Below are 16566 nucleotides of genomic sequence, written 5' to 3'. Positions count from 1 at the left end.
CTCGGTTCCCCAGGCAGTAACAGTGGGAATTCTAATCAGGTACTGAATCCAGGTGTCCCTGCTGCAACTCTCTCCTCTCTTCTCATCCAAGAGGGGATTGGTGAACGAGGCCTTGCTGGTTCCCCCACTGAAAAAATGCCCCCATTGTGAGTGCCAGAGAAGGGAAGGAAATCTGTGTTACATTTCAGCTGGTTCAGGGCCCTCCTTTGGTGGGCTCAGGGTGGGGATCTGAGCCTGGGCCCTGGGGAGGGACAGGGGCACAGCTGCTGCCCCAGGGAACTCCATAGGGCAGGAAGAAATAGCAGTTAATTACATGGGAATAACTGGAGCTAACTGCAAAGCTCTTGGCCCAACTGGGCATGTGCTCTCAAACTTTTTGATTAACTTTCTGGATGTTTCTACATAATCCTTGGCCTTGGTTATGTTGCCTGATGAGAGATACCAGCAATTATTAATATCAGTAATTATTTCAGCAGGGTAATTACATGGGGAGATGGAGATGTCCTCTCATTTCTACTGTCCCCTCCCCAGTCCTGATGGGTTAAATTGAGTGTGGGCTGCAGAACTCTGGAGGCAGGATACAAGCCAGTTCTTGTCACCTGCACAGGGGGGAAAATGGGGGTTGTACAACTTGCTCTGCAATTGAGTGGCACTTGGCATTTGGTTTTCCTGAACTTCATTGAAAACACGTTCCCTATGGAGCCATTCTTGAGTCTCCTGAGTTTCGGGCAGGAGCAGCTTTGCTGGTGTCTTTGCTGTTTCCTGGCTGGGAGGTTGAGGGGAATGGGAGCTAAACCTGCATGTGCTGAACAGGGCTGTGGCAATTCCACTTGAACTTGGGGCAGGCTGGAAACAAAATGCAGGTCTGCTGTGTCTCCATCTATTAGCAGAGAGATGTTGGACATCTCTGTCCTTCAGTGACAATCATTTCCCCTGCCTTGTATGTTCCTTCTTGTTTCTGCAGTGCTTTGGTGTCCACTGCTGTCCATTGGCCACTGAGTAAAGGAGGCACCACCTGGCCTCGGGAAAGATGATTCTTTGGTTCTTCCAGACCCTGGAGTAGAGTTTTGTGTTGTGACTGTGAGGAGAGGAATGGAGTTCAGATCAGCTCAGTTGGTTCAAACTTGGCTGTAACAATGCCAAGGTCAGGGGTTCAATCCCCTGTGTGGGACATTGACTGAAGAGTTGGACTCGATGGTCCTTGTGGGGGTCCTTCCACCCAGAATAGTCTGAGATTCTGTGAGTCTGAGTTGTCCCACAGGGTGCAGTGGCACTGACCTGATGCTCTGATTGCTTGGGTGGTGGGAGGGGAGAGCTGTGACTGAGCCAAGCTACACGTGGCGTTGCTTGAAGAAAAAATTTCTTCTTCCATTGCTGCTTTTTGCTTCACATATGCACTCCCCAGCAGGTCCTGTGTTGCTGTGGAGAAGCCCATGCACACATCAGTGTTCCATTCATGCCAGAGGGAATGCTGAGCTGGATGCAACAGAGTAGCTGTTTGTGTGTTCACCCTGTCCCTCCTCCACATGTCCTCCTTCCCTTCTGCTGCCTCATCCCTCAGTGCAAAGCACTTGCTGTTGTGAGGAGCAGCCGACCAAAACTACTTACAGAAGGGAAAGATTTCCTGCCAAATTTGTGTAAGAAAAACATGTGGGCAGCTTACAACTATTTCTGCTTCAAGCCCAACTGGTGGTGTGCAGTTCAGACTGCCTGCTCACTGCACTGTATGCTCAGGAGCCACAGGGAGAGAATGAGTGAATCTGTGTCCTCTGGGTGCCTGAGCTGCACATGGCAGAGCAAGAGTGCTCAGAGCTGAGCATCTGAGAGCATTTCCTTTTAGCAGGAACACTGGGGAAGGAACAGGCAGCTTAGCTGCATTTTCAGCAATTTTTTCCAAGGCTTTTTTTTCTCCAGTGTTGCCCTGGAGGAGAGAAATGGTTCTGGAGGGAGTCTGGGTTATGCACAGTGGGCAAAACAGGCAGCCTGGAGTGGGGGGAGAGCAGCTTTGCTGCCTTGCACTGGTGGGAGAGATGGTTGTCTGTCCTAGGGAAAACTCCAAGGCAAACTCTCCACCTGGCTTTGGGGCATGAGAAGGTGTTGGAGGTGCTGCTACAGCAGTAATTGAGTTGTTTGTGCAGCAGGGCAGTTGCTGTCCCTGAGTTTGGCTGGTAACTGGAGGGCTCTGTGTTTGGGAAGGGGAAGTCTGCAGGCATCAGGTTTGTGTGCAGCCTGGCTCCAGTCTGAGCAGTAAATGGGTGTGATGCCCAGAGCCTCTGAAGGCTCTGTTGTGGCTTCACAAAGGTTGGTGAGGCTTTCACAGACACCACTGTGGTGGTGTGGGCTCCCTTCCCATGACAGGAATGCCTGGGATCCGTCATCACAGACAGCTGGTCCTGCTGGGTGGGTGGCAGTGGGTGCTGGTGCAAGGGTCCTACACACACTGTCAGGAGGGCTACATTCCAGGGAAAAACCAGAGCTGTTACCTGGAAAGGTTGGGGAAGGGCAAGGAGCTTCCTAGCGACAGGAGGCACGGTGTTTGAGTCAATAAAGGAGAGCATTAGGAGTCAGAATAACCTGTGACATAATACAAGGTATTTAATCCTTTACTTGTGTTCCCATTATTTCTCCTGTCCTGTGATTTTACTGATCTGTGTTTCAGCATCTCTGTTTGGGGATGAAAATAGTGGACGAATGTGGATCACTTGCCTTCTGATGTTGAAGGAAATTACTGTTGGCTTGGTAGCTTGTCTGCCTGTCAACACTTCCATGGAATGGAGGTCTGTCTTCTGTTGGGAATCTCTGGCATGTAAATGAGCATGAGCTGCCCTCTGTTTTGGGGACAAATTGGGCTTTAAGGTCAGAATTGGGAAGCAGACAGAAGGAATTCCTGTGACAGCAGTTGGGGCCCAGCAGTGTGTTCCTGGTGGGAGCTGTAGCTGCTGTCCCACCACTGTAGTCCTTGCAGATGCAGGAGGAACGTGGCCAAGCTGACGGGGCTGATTGCTCAGTCTGTGCTGGCTGGGAAATGCTTGCTGGCACATCCAGTGTGAAAATCTGAAGCATCTCTTGGTGAAGGCTGGGAAAGCCCCTGGTTTGTCTCTTCTTAACCTTAGAAATGGAGTGTGCTCTGTCAGGGAAAAGGCACCGTGTGGGGGCTCCCTTTTGGCAACTTTCCTTTGAATGGATAGAAATTCTGATGGAAAGATAGGGCTGGTCTTGCCTGTGGTGGACACGCTGGGCTGTAAGTGCCTGTCCTCTCTGTGCTCTGGTTCTGCACGGTTTGCTCAGTTCAGCAGCTCCCTTGGCACGGATTCCAAAGCAGAGGGGCTGCTGCAGTCACCTGAGGGCCGGCTGCGGTGCCAGCAGGGCAGTGCTGGGGCAGAGCTGCCCCCCGTGGGCACACCTGAGCTCTGCTGGGCAACCCTGGAGAGAGGGCAGGGCCCTCAGCTCCGTCTGCCCGGGGCGTTAGTGCCGCTGCCTTTGGCCCCAGGCGAGTTCCGATGTCTGCTCCCATTGTTCAGCTGTGCCGAGCCACGATCCTTAGAAAAACAACTCGTTTCAACTGGAAATGGATGGGTGTGCACAGTTCTGAGCTGGAACTTGGACACAGTGCTGCGGGCCAGGGAAAGGGAAGAGGGGGAATATGTCCTGAAACAGCATTTGTGAGCAGTTGGGCGCCCTCAGTGGTGCAGAGCTGCTGTAAACTCCCTTCTGGAGGGGCTGGGGAAGGGTCTGGGCTGTTACAGCAAAGCCTGAGAGTGACAGAATTGGCTGCTTACGGAGCTGTGAAAAGAAAGCTCAGGGTACTTGAAGGCTCTGCAGGCAACAAATGTGTAGACAAGCCCCCTCAGGTTGATCACTGATCAAGAAAATAAATGATCATTGGGATTTCAACCTTAGCTCTTGGAGAGGTAGCACTGAAACAGTGCATGTGTGCTTTTTACAGCTCAGTCTTTTGGGGGTGGTTTTATTAGGTGTTCACCTTTTGCTTAGCTGTCACTTGAAAGGAAGATGCTTCAAGGATCCAGGTGGGTTGCTGTGGATCTGTCAGTGCAGAAAGGGGCTTCCTGGCAGGCTTAGAAGTGCTTGTATGGAGAAGTAATTGAATCTATCCTTGGAATAGTCAAGGCAGGAGGTGAGTCCGGTGGAAAGGGAACGTGACCGACTGTTAGAGAAGGATTTTCTCTTTCTGGGGAGCTCACCTTCCTTAAACAAGGCTTAAGAGAATAATTAGTCCCTTGAAAGTAGGGCAGTGAGGAATAGGATGTAACAGTGCACAGCAGGACTCCTCAGTCCCTCCTTAGCTGTGCACCCCTTGTCTGGAGATGCTGGTGTTGTGTCACTGAGGTGTGCTTCAGGTGGGCACCCAAAAGCCTCTGCTAGGAGCAGAGTCAGGCTTGATGTACTTCCCAGTTTGTATATTTGGATGGCAAAACTGAGACCACTTCCTGCAGCGATGCTGTTCTGTGCTCCTTGTGTTCTTCACATCCCACAGTTCTTGCTGCTGGATCCCCCCGAGCTGGCTGTGGTGTGACTGAGGATCAGTGTGTGGTGGTGGGTGCTCAGGGGGTGTTTGTTCATCCCGGGAGGCTGAGAGTCCTTGGGCTGCCCTTCAGGCAGACTCTACAGTGCCCTGTCTGTGGCTCGTGTTCCCAGGCCCTGGCACAGCCTGGGGGTCAGGGGGAGTGTGACCCCCCTAAGCTTCCCACAGCTTTGGTGAGGAGGCTGCTCTGAGTGGCCCTGGGAGGGACTTGGTAAGGAGCTTAAGAGATGCTTAGCTCAGGTGCTTGAGAGAGAGTCCCAGGGGGCTGCAGCTGCTGTTCAGGTGTGGCACTGGGGGATTTTGGCACCGAGGGGAGAGGGTGGTTCTGGGAAGCTCAGCTGGACCATCTCCTCCTTCGGGGTTCTGTGCTCCCTTCCCTGTGTCTGCTGGAGAGACGTAGCAGTGGGAGGATGTGACAGGTGCCTTGCTAATGGTGCACAAACGGCCTGCACAGGCTCAGGCTGTCTCTTTGGTATCCTCCAGTTGCCAGGGGTGTTTTGCAGAGAGCAGTTTCCATTTTGGTTGTGCCACAGCCTTTGTTCCAGGTGTTCCAGGTGTTCCTGTGGCTCTGCTGTGCCGTTCCACACCGCGGGGGATATATATAGATGCACAGCAGCTATTTATACTAAACACTCCCAAAGCTTTGCTTCTGTGGTCAGTGCTTTCCAAGCCTGCTCCAGAAGAGATGGTTTCTGTCAGAAGTTCAGGCTCTGGGGGGTCTGGAGGGAGGGTGAAGGTGCAAACCTGTTTTCAGGCAGTTGGATTAAAAATGTGGCAGCCTTTTATTTTTGATGTAACAGTGTTGTCTGAGCTTTCACAAGTGTTTCAGTGGTTTTTTTAGTTGCAATTTTTGTATCTTGTTATTCATGGCAGAGACTAAACTGTGTATGTTTTCCCCCCACGTAAATGTGAAATTGGGGCAGGGAGCTTGAAACGAGAGCGAGACGAGGTGTTGTTATTTTTACATTGCCATGAAATTCTCCTCGCACCAACGGCTGCAGCTGAATACCAGTTAGTGCATGAATTTGCTTCATGTGGCAGTGTGCCAAGTGCTTGGAATTAGGATTTGAAATGGAAAAAAGAGTATTAGTCCGTGTAGTTTCCCAGCCTCCTCCCAGCCCCAGCTTTCAGCCTGCCTGTCTCCCTGCTGTGTGTGCCGAGCAGAGCAGGGAATTTTCCTGTGGATACCTCGGCACCTGTCTCGTCAGCAGCAGCACTGCAGTCCCAATGCAGGTGGCCCTGCAGCACAGGCTCTGCTGGTGCCAGTCTGGGCACTCTCTTGTACCGTTTCAGCAGCAGGGACTGGTGCTCCTCTCACCTCCCTCCCCCTGGGTGTTGCTGTTGGCAGCAGCCAGAGAAATGGAGTGTGCATTTGAAGGAATAAAATGAAAGAAGATACTGTTGAGATGTTCCGGCTGCCAGACTTCAGATTTCTGCTGAACGAGGCAGTTTGGTCTGGGAGGGTCAGAGCACGTTGGGAAGACAACAGAGCTGATTGTGCATCCCACTGTGCAGGGAGGAGCTGGTGCTGTCAGAGGGTGTCTGTGCCCACTGTGCTGCTGTAGGAGCAGGGCAGGGTAAGGGAGAATCACAGCTGGTGGAAGAGAGATGGGAGGAAACCCCACGAAATCCACAAGGCTGACATGGAGAGGGCAGGATCCTCTGCTGCACCGGGCTGTGGTGGCTGTTTTCCCTTGCAGTGACCAGGGAGCTGCTCTGTAGATGGAGAAAATGGTGTCTTAAGGAGCCAGGAAAGCATCACTTTCCCTCAGAGCTGTGTCAGCTGCACTGGCTGGTGGGGATGCTCTGGTGGGACCCACAGACATGGCAGGCACTGCCAGAGCCTTGGGCTCAGGAAAGCTTGGATGGAATTCTTTCTATAATCCATTATTAATGCTGTGAAGGTCTGTCTTAAAATGCCTTGAAACCTGTGTAGCTAAGTGGTGATTTCACCTGAAAACACGTGGCTGAGGAGGCAGAGCCATACACTTGGCCTTAATATTTGCTTTGAGAAAGCCCAGATACATTCCCACTGTTGTATTTGAAGATGTATTAAGTTGGTTTCCCTGTCTTGATACTTCAAATCAGTGTATTTTTTCCACTAAGCTGTCTTGAAACTGATGTGGGTTCATGTGTTTTGAAAGCATCAGAGGTGAGATTGTGAGGGCTGGAAGGCAGCAGGGTGAGGGGGAGCAGGCATGAAGCTCTTGCTTTAGTATGGTGCATTATCCAGCACAATTTGCAGGTTTGGGGCTGGCTGTTGGGTTTGGGATCCTGAGGTGGGAAATACTCAGCCTGGTTTGCCACGATCCAAATACACCATTGACTTGTTTAATTCCCTCTTGCCCCACAAACCCCTTGATGTGCATCAAATGGTTTGATAAAAGACATCAAAAATACCTACTGTGTTGTGCAAAAGGAGCTTAGCTGGTTATCAGCCAGAGCTGGACTTTGTTCTTGCACTGGGAATGGGGTTTATTTCCTCTTGTGTGTTCCAGTTGCAGGGTAATAGTACAAACGTTGCTATTTCTGTGTGGAACAGTCGTGGGGTGTATTCCTGGAGTGAACAGCAAAAAAGGTGTTGCTGTAAAGAAATGCCCATCAAAGTTTATGAATGACTGAGATATATATAGATATATATGTACTTATTTTTGGTGCAGTGTCTTTGAGGTGTGAGAGCTAAAACTGTTGTGGGGCTGAAAGCTGAGCTTATCTTGGCCAGGAGCTGTGGGAGTGCCAGGGAAAGCAGTGGCAGGGGGGCAGTTCCTCATGGAAATCAGCATTAAAGCTGCTCCCCCTGAGACAGACACTTTCAGCTGAGCAAGGGGTGAGTCTCAAGTGGGACTGAAGTCAGTGTAGTAGGGTAAAGTTTATTAACTGACCTGGCATGGGGATGTGGGTTTGGTCTGGAGGGGGCTTTGCAACACCTGACAGATCTGAAAATCCTTATTAAATTTCATGTTGTCTTTAAAAACCTTTCGCTGCTCTCCAAAAATTTGGGAACTGGGAAAAATCGACTGTTAGAGCCCTTACTGATTGACTGCAGGTGCCTCAGGAAGGACCAGTGCAAGGCAGTGTCGGGTCAGGTCTATCTGAGGGGTGCACTGTGCTCCCTGCCAGTAGCCAGGGGCTGTTCCTGCTCTGTGCAGTTCTTTGGAAAGGCCTTGTCTTGGTGCTGCAGGGATCCGTTTGGCACCCTGTGCGTGTCAAACACCCCAGGCCCAAGTGTCAGGGTACAAATTGAGCAGATTCTGAATTGTATTCAGTGCCCAGTAAAAGGCAGGAGTTATGGGAGTCACCTGAGAAAAGCTGTGTTGGATTGTAAACCTGGGAAAGGGGCCAGCCCCAGGAATTAGGGAAGAACCTGCAGAGGAGAAAGTTTTCATGAAAGGGGAAAGTTATTTTCTACAGCCTTTTCTTACTGCCCCTGGGTTGCCCTTAGAGCACAGCTGGGATGGAGGAAAACTGTAAATCAGTGATAACCCAATGCTGGAGATGCTCTGTAAATTAAGGATTAGATGGATAACTAATGGGCTTGTGGCACCTGAAGTGAGGGCAGTGGGAGCTGCAAACCAAATGTTTTCTGCCATTAGTCATAAAGGACATATAAATGAAAGAGTTGATGTTACTGTTCTCCCCTGTCAATAAAGTTCAGCTCATCATGAAGCCCCGTGGCAGTTCCTTGTGATAATAAGGTTAGGGTTGCTGTCATTTTAGGCTGTGATGTTAATTTGGGCATTGTACACCCATTTGGGGGTTAAGAGACTGGCCTGGCTTGATCCCTTGGTTGCTGGTGTGGTTCTGGAGGAGCTGTTTGGTGTTGGCTGTGGGATTTCCACCTCCTGAGTGAAGGGAATGTGAAGAGACAGTCGTTGGTAGGTGGAGTATTTCTTCCCTCCTCCCTGGCATGATGTAAAATTAGGAAGATGCTAATCCATGTTTAGCCTTATCAGTAACAAATTTGGAATCAATAGATAACTCAAAGCTTTTCTTCAAGTCCTTAATGCATGGCTGTTTTTATTTTGGGGTTTGTTTCTGATTTTTTTTCTGTGTGTGTAGTTAATTGAAGGGTTTTTTGTTGGGTTTTTTTATTGTGAGGGAAGCTGGGAGGAAGTTTGTTGCCTGACCTTAGTTCACCTCTGTGTGAGGTGATGTGGAAGGTTCTGTGTGCTCTTGTGCCCACTGTGGGGTCGGTGCTGGTGGCAGTTTGCTCGGGCTGGTGGGGTGGGGAGAGATGGATGGAGGTGGAGCTGCCCTCAGGAACTCAGCTCTGCCTGTTGGGCTGAGCCTCACACGGTGCCCAGAGCGGTGCCAGTCAGAGCAGCTCAGCTAACTTGGCATTGCTTCAAAGGCACGTGCAGTATTGTGTGTTTGGCCCTCAGAGCATCAAATTCCTGCCATCTCACAGGGATGCCTTTGGGTGTGCAGACAGGAGTCCTGCTGGGGGGCAGCCACAGCTCGGGACTTCTGTTCTGGTCAGTCATGGAAACATCAGGGACACAGCGAATTATTATAGGCCAAGTAAACTTAGGCAAGGACAGAACAAGAGATTTTTGTTGCAGGAGGAGAAATCGTGTTAAAGGATTTATGTTGGGGCCTGTCTGAACAACTGGGGTATGTCAGAGTATTGTTGGGTGGGAGGGATGTGATGGGCAGTGCAGATGAGGCTTTCTGATCTGTGAGGTGGAGCATTTGTGTCCTACCCCACACTTAGGTAGGGGAAATAAATACATCTGAAGCCCTTTAAAGGAAATGTCTGTTGACTTGGCTTGGTACATGGAAATGCTTTGGCTTCAGCCTGTAGCTTCTGTGGATTTTCTGAGAATCCAAAGTGGAGTTTTCTACCAAAACACAGTTTTATTGCCCTGCTGTCTGACACTGTCCTTTCTCTCTATCCCTCTGTGGTATTCAGTGTCATGTTGAGGAGGTGAAAAGGCAAGACTGTACATCTCATGAAACTCTCAATCTGAGTGGCAATTTTGAGACTATAGAGGAGTGTAACTGGACACTGGGTGGGAAGCTCTGCAAGCTGCAGGTTGCAGGTGGATCTCTTCTACCTTGGAAAAGGAAAGATTTTTAATCTATATTTAATATTACACAATAGTCTAAAGTGTTTTTTTCAGTAAATTATTTTCTTGATGTTGCTCTGAAATGGTGTGAAAGGCAGCACACAATACAAGCATTCCCAGCACTGTCTTGCAGGGAAGTTTTCTCTGGTCCCTCGTGGGTGTCTCGGTGCTGTGTTGTTTGTGGGTGGATTTCTGCTTCTCCCTGTTCTCCCTGGGCTGTTTATTTTTATTCTCACCACGCTCATATTCTTAGCTGGAAGGAGGACTGGAAGATTTTCCATTTGAAACTTAGACTGCATAAAAGGCCTAATTTTGGGGAGAGGATGTGAGTGGGGGAGAGATGTTTTCCTATTTTGCCTTAGTTCTTAGCAAATATTTCCCAGTGTTAGGAAGAACCACGAGCAGCTGTTCCCTGTCTCCCTGGGAGGAGGAGGATTTTCAGTTAGTCTGAGCATTGGGCTGGTGCAGGAGTTGGGTGAGCCAAGAATCCTTCCGACGGCTCCGGATTTGCCTGTCCCGTGGTGAGATCCCGCTTGGCTCCCGAGCAGCACAGCGGCTCCTGTCTCTGCTGCAGCAGCCTGTCCTCTGCAGGGACACAGGGCCAAGGCCTCAGGTGAACCCAGAGGGGCCTGGGAATGGTGGGGTGGGTGCAGGAAGCAGTGAGGGGCGAGGGACCCTGGTGAGGAGCATGGCAAGTGCTGAGGATGGGCAGGGAGGCAGGAGTTGCCTCCAGCAGTTTGGCAGCCTGGGCAGAGCAGCCTGCCTGAGTCTCACTTGGAAAAGTAGTGCTGGGGAGCAACCTGGAGTGCTGCAGGACTGTCCTGCTGCTGGCACCGGGGCCACCTGGGGCTGGAGCTGGAACTCCTGCCCTTCAGCTCCGTGTGCCAGGGTTGGAGCAGGAGCAGGAGGGCAGAGAGGCTGCAGAGGAGCAGAGGGAGGTTGAGAGGTGCCCTCAAGGTGTGTGTTTCTGTACTGCCAAGAGCTGACCAGAGGTTTTGTTTCTCAGTGATGCTGTTGAGGGGTAAAAGGAAGAAATTTGGGAAGTAGTTCTGGGCCTGCCTTCTTTAACAAACAAGGTGCTCAGGTTCAAGCTCAGCATATCCTGGGAAGGGGTGAGCGGGAGGCGGAAGGCAGAGCTGTGTGAGCTGTGCCCTTGTGATAAGAGAACGGATGGGAGTTCTGAGTCTCTGCTCTGGCTCATCTGCCCACACAGATGGATTCCTGGGGCATTTATCTGCAGGAATCTCAGCTTGTGATACTCATGGGACTGCTCTGAAACTTGGGAGACACACATGAAGCTGAAGAAATTAAACAAATTGTGGTTGTGTCTCAATGAGCCGTATTCCATGTGGAAAGAGATGGCTGCTGTGCTACAGACAGTGGCTGCTTTTATCCTGAGGTGGCTCAAGTTGGGCCAGTTGCAGGGGTGGCTGACACGTGCTTTTGTCTGTCAGGCAGGCAAGTTTGGAGTGATTGGGATTTTGGATTGGGATTGGGATTTTTTTAAAAATCCTTTGGAGTTTGAAACTGGGAGTTTTGGAAGCTGTTGAGCTTTGGCGGGGGGGTGATTAAGCTTGGTCTTCCTAACTTAATAAATATTGCAATGCCTAATTCACAGACCTTGGAGTGCGTTCATGGAACTGTTGGAGAAGAGTCTTCTCTAAACTGCTTGCCCCAATCCCCCTCTAAGAGCAGGATAGCACAAATGGGTATTAAGGGCTTTCCTCTCTGATGTGCTCATGTCTTCCTTAATTTCTGCGTGTTTCACAGCAAAAACTAGTGGAGGGCACAGGGAAGAGAACTTGGATCACTCAGTGCCTGTTTTCTGGAAAAGGCAGATACAGCAGGTTGCATATTCTGTAAACAAAGGTTTAAATAAAAGTTTTCTTGAGAAAGAATCTGTGAAGTTCTTGCCTGTTGCACTGGAGCTGATGGTACATGGAAGGTGTTGCTGGTCCTCTTGGTTGTTTTCTTTGCATTAGGAGACATCAGAGTTGAAGCCACCAGAGTGCTTAGAAAGCAAATGCTTAAATGATAATTAAATCTATTTTTGTCAGTTCTGTCGTTCTTAAGCCAAATCTGTTACTTTCCAGGTGGAATCGTTTATCCTGGATCAGGATGATCTGGAGAACCCCATGCTGGAAACAGCTTCCAAGCTGCTGTTGTCGAGTACTGCTGATGGTGCTGACCTGAGAACCGTGGATCCCGAGACCCAGGCGCGGTTGGAAGCACTGCTTGAAGCTGCAGGTGAGTCCTCCTGTCCCTCCTGTCTAACCCCAAGCCCTGGCACGAGGCTGTGCTGGAATCACTTGCACAGGGCTGATCCATGGGAGTGTGATTGGGCTCCAAATGTACTGAGGGGTGCACTCAGCAAGGGGTCACAGAGGAGAGGGAAGGTTACATGGAGCATGCCAAGGTTTGGAAAATCATGTGAAGGTGCTCCTGGTCAGATCCCTCCAGTGGGGGGTTTCTAAAAGCCTGTGTCAGAATGGCCACCTAGTGCCCCTGCACTATTGCATCAAACCCGAAATTGCACAGTGAGGTTTATTTGTAACAGTTGCTCTATGAAAAGCTTTAGCTGTTGCTTATTTTAAGCAATTGTCAGTAGTTGAACACTGATGGCTTCTGGTTCTCCCAGGCAACCAGGAGTAGAACAAGAGGGCATGGGCTCAAGCTCTGCCAGGGGAGGTTTGGGTTGGATATCAGGAAGCAATTCTTTACAGAGAGGGTGATCAGGCATTGGGATGGGCTGCCCAGAGAGGGGGTGGATTCTCCGACCCTGGAGGTGTTGAAGATACTCTGAGATTAGTTGGTTAAAACTTGGTTTTAATAATGCCAAGGTCACGGGTTCAATCCCCTGTGTGGGCCATTGACTTAAGAGTTGGACTCGATGGTCCTGTGGGTCCCTTCCAACTCAGAACAGTCTGTGATAGTCTGTGAAGATGAGACTGGATGTGGCCCTCAGAGCCATGATCTGGTGATCACAGTGGGGTTGCACTTGATGATCTCAGAGGTCTCTTCCAACCCAGTTCACTCTGTGACTCCGTGGATTGGAGGGCTTTAGTCACGTGCAGCTTTTAAACTGGCATTGCAGACAGTTAATCCCGCCCTTTTGGAAGCTGTGCTGGAGTGCGGCTGGAAGGGCTGTGCCAGGATGCATTTCCCTTGTGTGTTCTCTCCCCTGGCTGGCACCGCTGGGCACGGCAGGCATCGGGAAGCTGTCGACGGCGGACGGCAAGGCCTTCGCGGACCCCGAGGTGCTGCGCAGGCTGACGTCGTCGGTGAGCTGCGCCCTGGACGAGGCGGCCGCGGCGCTGACCCGCATGCGGGCCGAGAGCACGGCCAGCGCCGGCCACACCGACAGGTACCGGGCCCCGGCCCCGCCCCGCAGGCTGGGGGGGTGTCACTCCTGCTCCGGGGTGGGGAAACCCTCATGTGCTGGATTCACCATCCCTGGAGGTTTTAATCTGAGCTTGGCCGTGGCACTGGGTGCCATGAGCTGGTAAAGGGACTGGAGTGGGACCAAGGGTTGGACTGGACAATCTCGGAGGGCTTTTCCAACCCAATCCATTCTGTGATTCCATGGATGTGGCACAGAGTGAGAATCCACCAGGTCTTGATCCAACCCACTGTGATCACCAGCCCAGGGCACTCTGTGCTGGTGATCACAGTGGGGTTGGAGCAAGGGTTGGACTTGCTGATCTTGGAGGTCTTTTCTAACCCAATCCATTCTATGATTCTGTGATTCCATGGATGTGGCACTGAGTGAGAATCCACCACATCTTGATCCAGCCCTACTGTGATCGGAGTGCCCTGTGCTGGTGATGACAGTGGGGTTGGATCAAGGGTTGGACTTGCTGATCTCAGAGGTTTTTTCCAACCCCATCCATTCTATGAATGGGACACTGAGTGAGAATCCACCAGGTCTTGATCCAACCCCACTGTGATCACCAGCCCAGGGCACTCTGTGCAGGGCATGGAGTGGGGCACAGTGGGGTTGGATCAAGGGTTGGACTTTCTGATCTCAGAGGTCTTTTCCAACCCAATCCATTTTATGGATGTGGCACTGAGTGAGAATCTACCACATCTTGATCCAATGGAGGTCTTTTCCAACCCAGTCCATTCTATGGATGTGGCACTGAGTGAGAATCCACCACATCTTGATCCAACCCCACTGTGATCACCAGCCCAGGGCACGGAGTGCCCTGGGCTGGTGATCACAGTGGGGTTGGATCAAGGGTTGGACTTGCTGATCTCGGAGCTCTTTTCCAACCCAATCCATTCCAGGATTTTATGAATTAGTGCCAGGCTTTCACCTATGTGTCTCCTGTGAAATATTTCTGGACTGGCATGTGCTGCAGTGGAGAGTGAAGCAACAATTACAGCTTTAGGATTCAGGAATCACACTCCAAGAATTTATTGTGACCAACTGTACAAGTGTTTCTAAGCTCTTCTGTAGTGTGGGCATTAGAACTGTGACAGAAAGTAGCAAATCCTAGAATCCTAGACTATCTTTGTCATCAAAAAACACCTTTTAGGAACTTTTTAATTGACAAGGGGAAACAGTCTTGAGGGACTGGAGCTTCATGGTGGTCAGCATCCCTTAGGACCCTGGACAGAGCCTCAGACAGGGAGTTGGTGCTCATGCTGGACTTTGTGGCTTTATTTGTGGGATTTTGTCTTACTGGGTTGTTCAGTAGAAGGGTAATTAAAAAATGGTTTCTTTCTGGGCTCTCATTAAGCTTTAATAAAAAAGTGGAAACATAGTTAGGAGGGAGAACAAGTGCTGCTGTGCTGGTTGGAAGTTTGCTCCTTCTACACTCCAAAGGAACATTCCTTGGTGAGGGAACAGGACACAGGAAGAGCAGTATAATTTAAGGCTGTGTCTGCTTCTATTGTGTGTACATCCCTCCTCCTCCCCAGCTGCCTCTTTCTGGGGAGAAGTGGCTGTTGCCAAAGATTTACTGGGACAGAGGGTCTGAGAAATAAAAATAAACATTGCCATGCAGTGAACAGATAGATTTGAGAGCTAATTCTCTGTGTATTAAGATTGTGTCTGGTTACAAGATTCTGGTGTTTTCAGCACAGGACAGAGGACAAGTGGTTAGTTTGACTCCAGGAGGAGAGTGATGTAGATAATTTGTTTTAATTTCATTAACAGTTACAGTGCTGAACAAAGTTTTCTTAAGATGAACAGGTGATTTCTGTGTCGTCTGATCCTGGGGTATCCTGCAAATGTTTCTCCTGGAAGCTTCTGTTAAAAATTAATAAGAGGAGTGGATATGGACACGACTTAGTTTTCAGCCAAGTTAGCTGGGAAACCTCAAGTGTAAAACTGGCACCTCTTTAATTAGCAGTTGGCACGTAGTTAGCTCGTGTTTCCTCTTTGGCTGGCGGCGCCCTCCCGGCAGGCTGGGTTTCAGCATTCCAGGCCCAGTGCATTTCCCTGCTGAATGCTCTGTCTCCTTAGCTGGGTTTCAGCATTCCAGGCCCAGTGCATTTCCCTGCTGAATGCTCTGTCTCCTTAGCTGGGTTTCAGTATTCCAGGCCCAGTGCATTTCCCCAGTGACACTCTCTGTCTCAGCTGGTTTCAGCATTGCAGGCCCAGTGCATTTCCCCACTGACACTCTCTGTCTCAGCTGGTTTCAGCATTGCAGGCCCAGTGCATTTCCCCACTGAACACTCTCTGTCTCAGCTGGTTTCAGCATTGCAGGCCCAGTGCATTTCCCCAGTGACACTCTCTGTCTCAGCTGGTTTCAGCATTGCAGGCCCAGTGCATTTCCCCACTGACACTCTCTGTCTCAGCTGGTTTCAGCATTGCAGGCCCAGTGCATTTCCCCAGTGACACTCTCTGTCTCAGCTGGTTTCAGCATTGCAGGCCCAGTGCATTTCCCCACTGACTCTCTCTGTCTCGGCAGCCGCAGCTTGGCGGAGGCTTGTTCCGAAGGAGATGTGAATGCCGTGCGGAAGCTGCTCATTGAGGGCCGCAGTGTGAACGAGCACACGGAGGAAGGGGAGAGCCTCCTTTGTCTGGCCTGCTCAGCGGGGTATTATGAGCTCGCTCAGGTTGGTCTCCAGGCTCTGTGGTACTAAACCAAGTGTGAAATGAATGCATTGCGGTCCTGCACCTGCAAGGGGCTGTTAAGGGGGTGGGAAATGCCAGTTCTCAGGGAGTGCTGCGGGTGGGTTCTGGGGGCTTGTCTGCCTTAGGGGTCTGTGGGCACAGTGGGGGCTGTGGGGGTGTTTGGGGCATCCCAGTTTGCCCCCCTGGTGTTGCTGATGCCCGTGTGCCAACAGGTGCTCCTGGCAATGCACGCCAATGTGGAGGACCGGGGCATCAAAGGAGACATCACGCCCCTCATGGCCGCTGCCAACGGCGGGCACGTCAAGATTGTCAAGCTGCTGCTGGCTCATGGTGCTGATGTGAACGCACAGTCATCCACAGGTGAGCAGCTGTGGGGCTGGCTGGGAACTGGGCAGGAGGGGCTCTCAGCCAGGAAAGGATTCCTTCTGCTTTCACCACTGAAATTCTTTTACATGAAACTAAAGTGTTGTTGGATGCAGGTAAAATATTGCTGTGTGCAGATAAAGTGTTATTGGATGTAGACATGCAAATATGGATAAGGTCAGTTGGTATCTGGAAGGTGTTTGAGTGCATGGGGTTTGTTGTCACATTTTAAGCAGAGTTTGGTAAGTTTGTGCATACATGGGACAGTTGTTTGGTGGTGGGTCTGGGAAAACAAGGGGAAAATGGGAAACAGGAGGAAATGGCCCCCTTCCCCCTGTTCCCATGAGAATTTGGTAGGCATCTGTGTTGAAGTGACCAGACTGGGAAATCTTTTAAGTTTCTGCAGTCTGGAAGTGGAGAGCTGGTGTGGAGTCAGCAGTGATTGACAACTGGAGATGGCCCTGAGTGAGGAGGAGAGAGTGGGACCAGAAAGCACCTTACTTACT

General features: G+C 50.6%; 1 protein-coding gene across 3 annotated transcripts in view; it reads left to right on the top strand.

The window, feature by feature from the left end:
* ANKRD17 (ankyrin repeat domain 17) overlaps window positions 1–16566 on the top strand; it is a 74656-nt gene that overhangs the window by 23344 nt on the left and 34746 nt on the right. For all 3 annotated transcript variants that reach the window (XM_071555297.1, XM_071555296.1, XM_071555298.1), the window contains exons 2-5: window positions 11706–11859; window positions 12820–12976; window positions 15531–15678; window positions 15910–16057. In XM_071555297.1, the coding sequence (XP_071411398.1) occupies window positions 11706–11859; window positions 12820–12976; window positions 15531–15678; window positions 15910–16057 (607 nt within the window). The remainder of the gene's footprint in view (window positions 1–11705; window positions 11860–12819; window positions 12977–15530; window positions 15679–15909; window positions 16058–16566) is intronic.

Source organism: Pithys albifrons, chromosome 5 (genome assembly GCF_047495875.1).
Source record: "Pithys albifrons albifrons isolate INPA30051 chromosome 5, PitAlb_v1, whole genome shotgun sequence".
Classification (NCBI taxonomy): Eukaryota; Metazoa; Chordata; class Aves; order Passeriformes; family Thamnophilidae; genus Pithys; species Pithys albifrons.
Note: the sequence above shows the minus strand (reverse complement) of the source record. Positions and strands in the feature narration are given on the sequence as shown.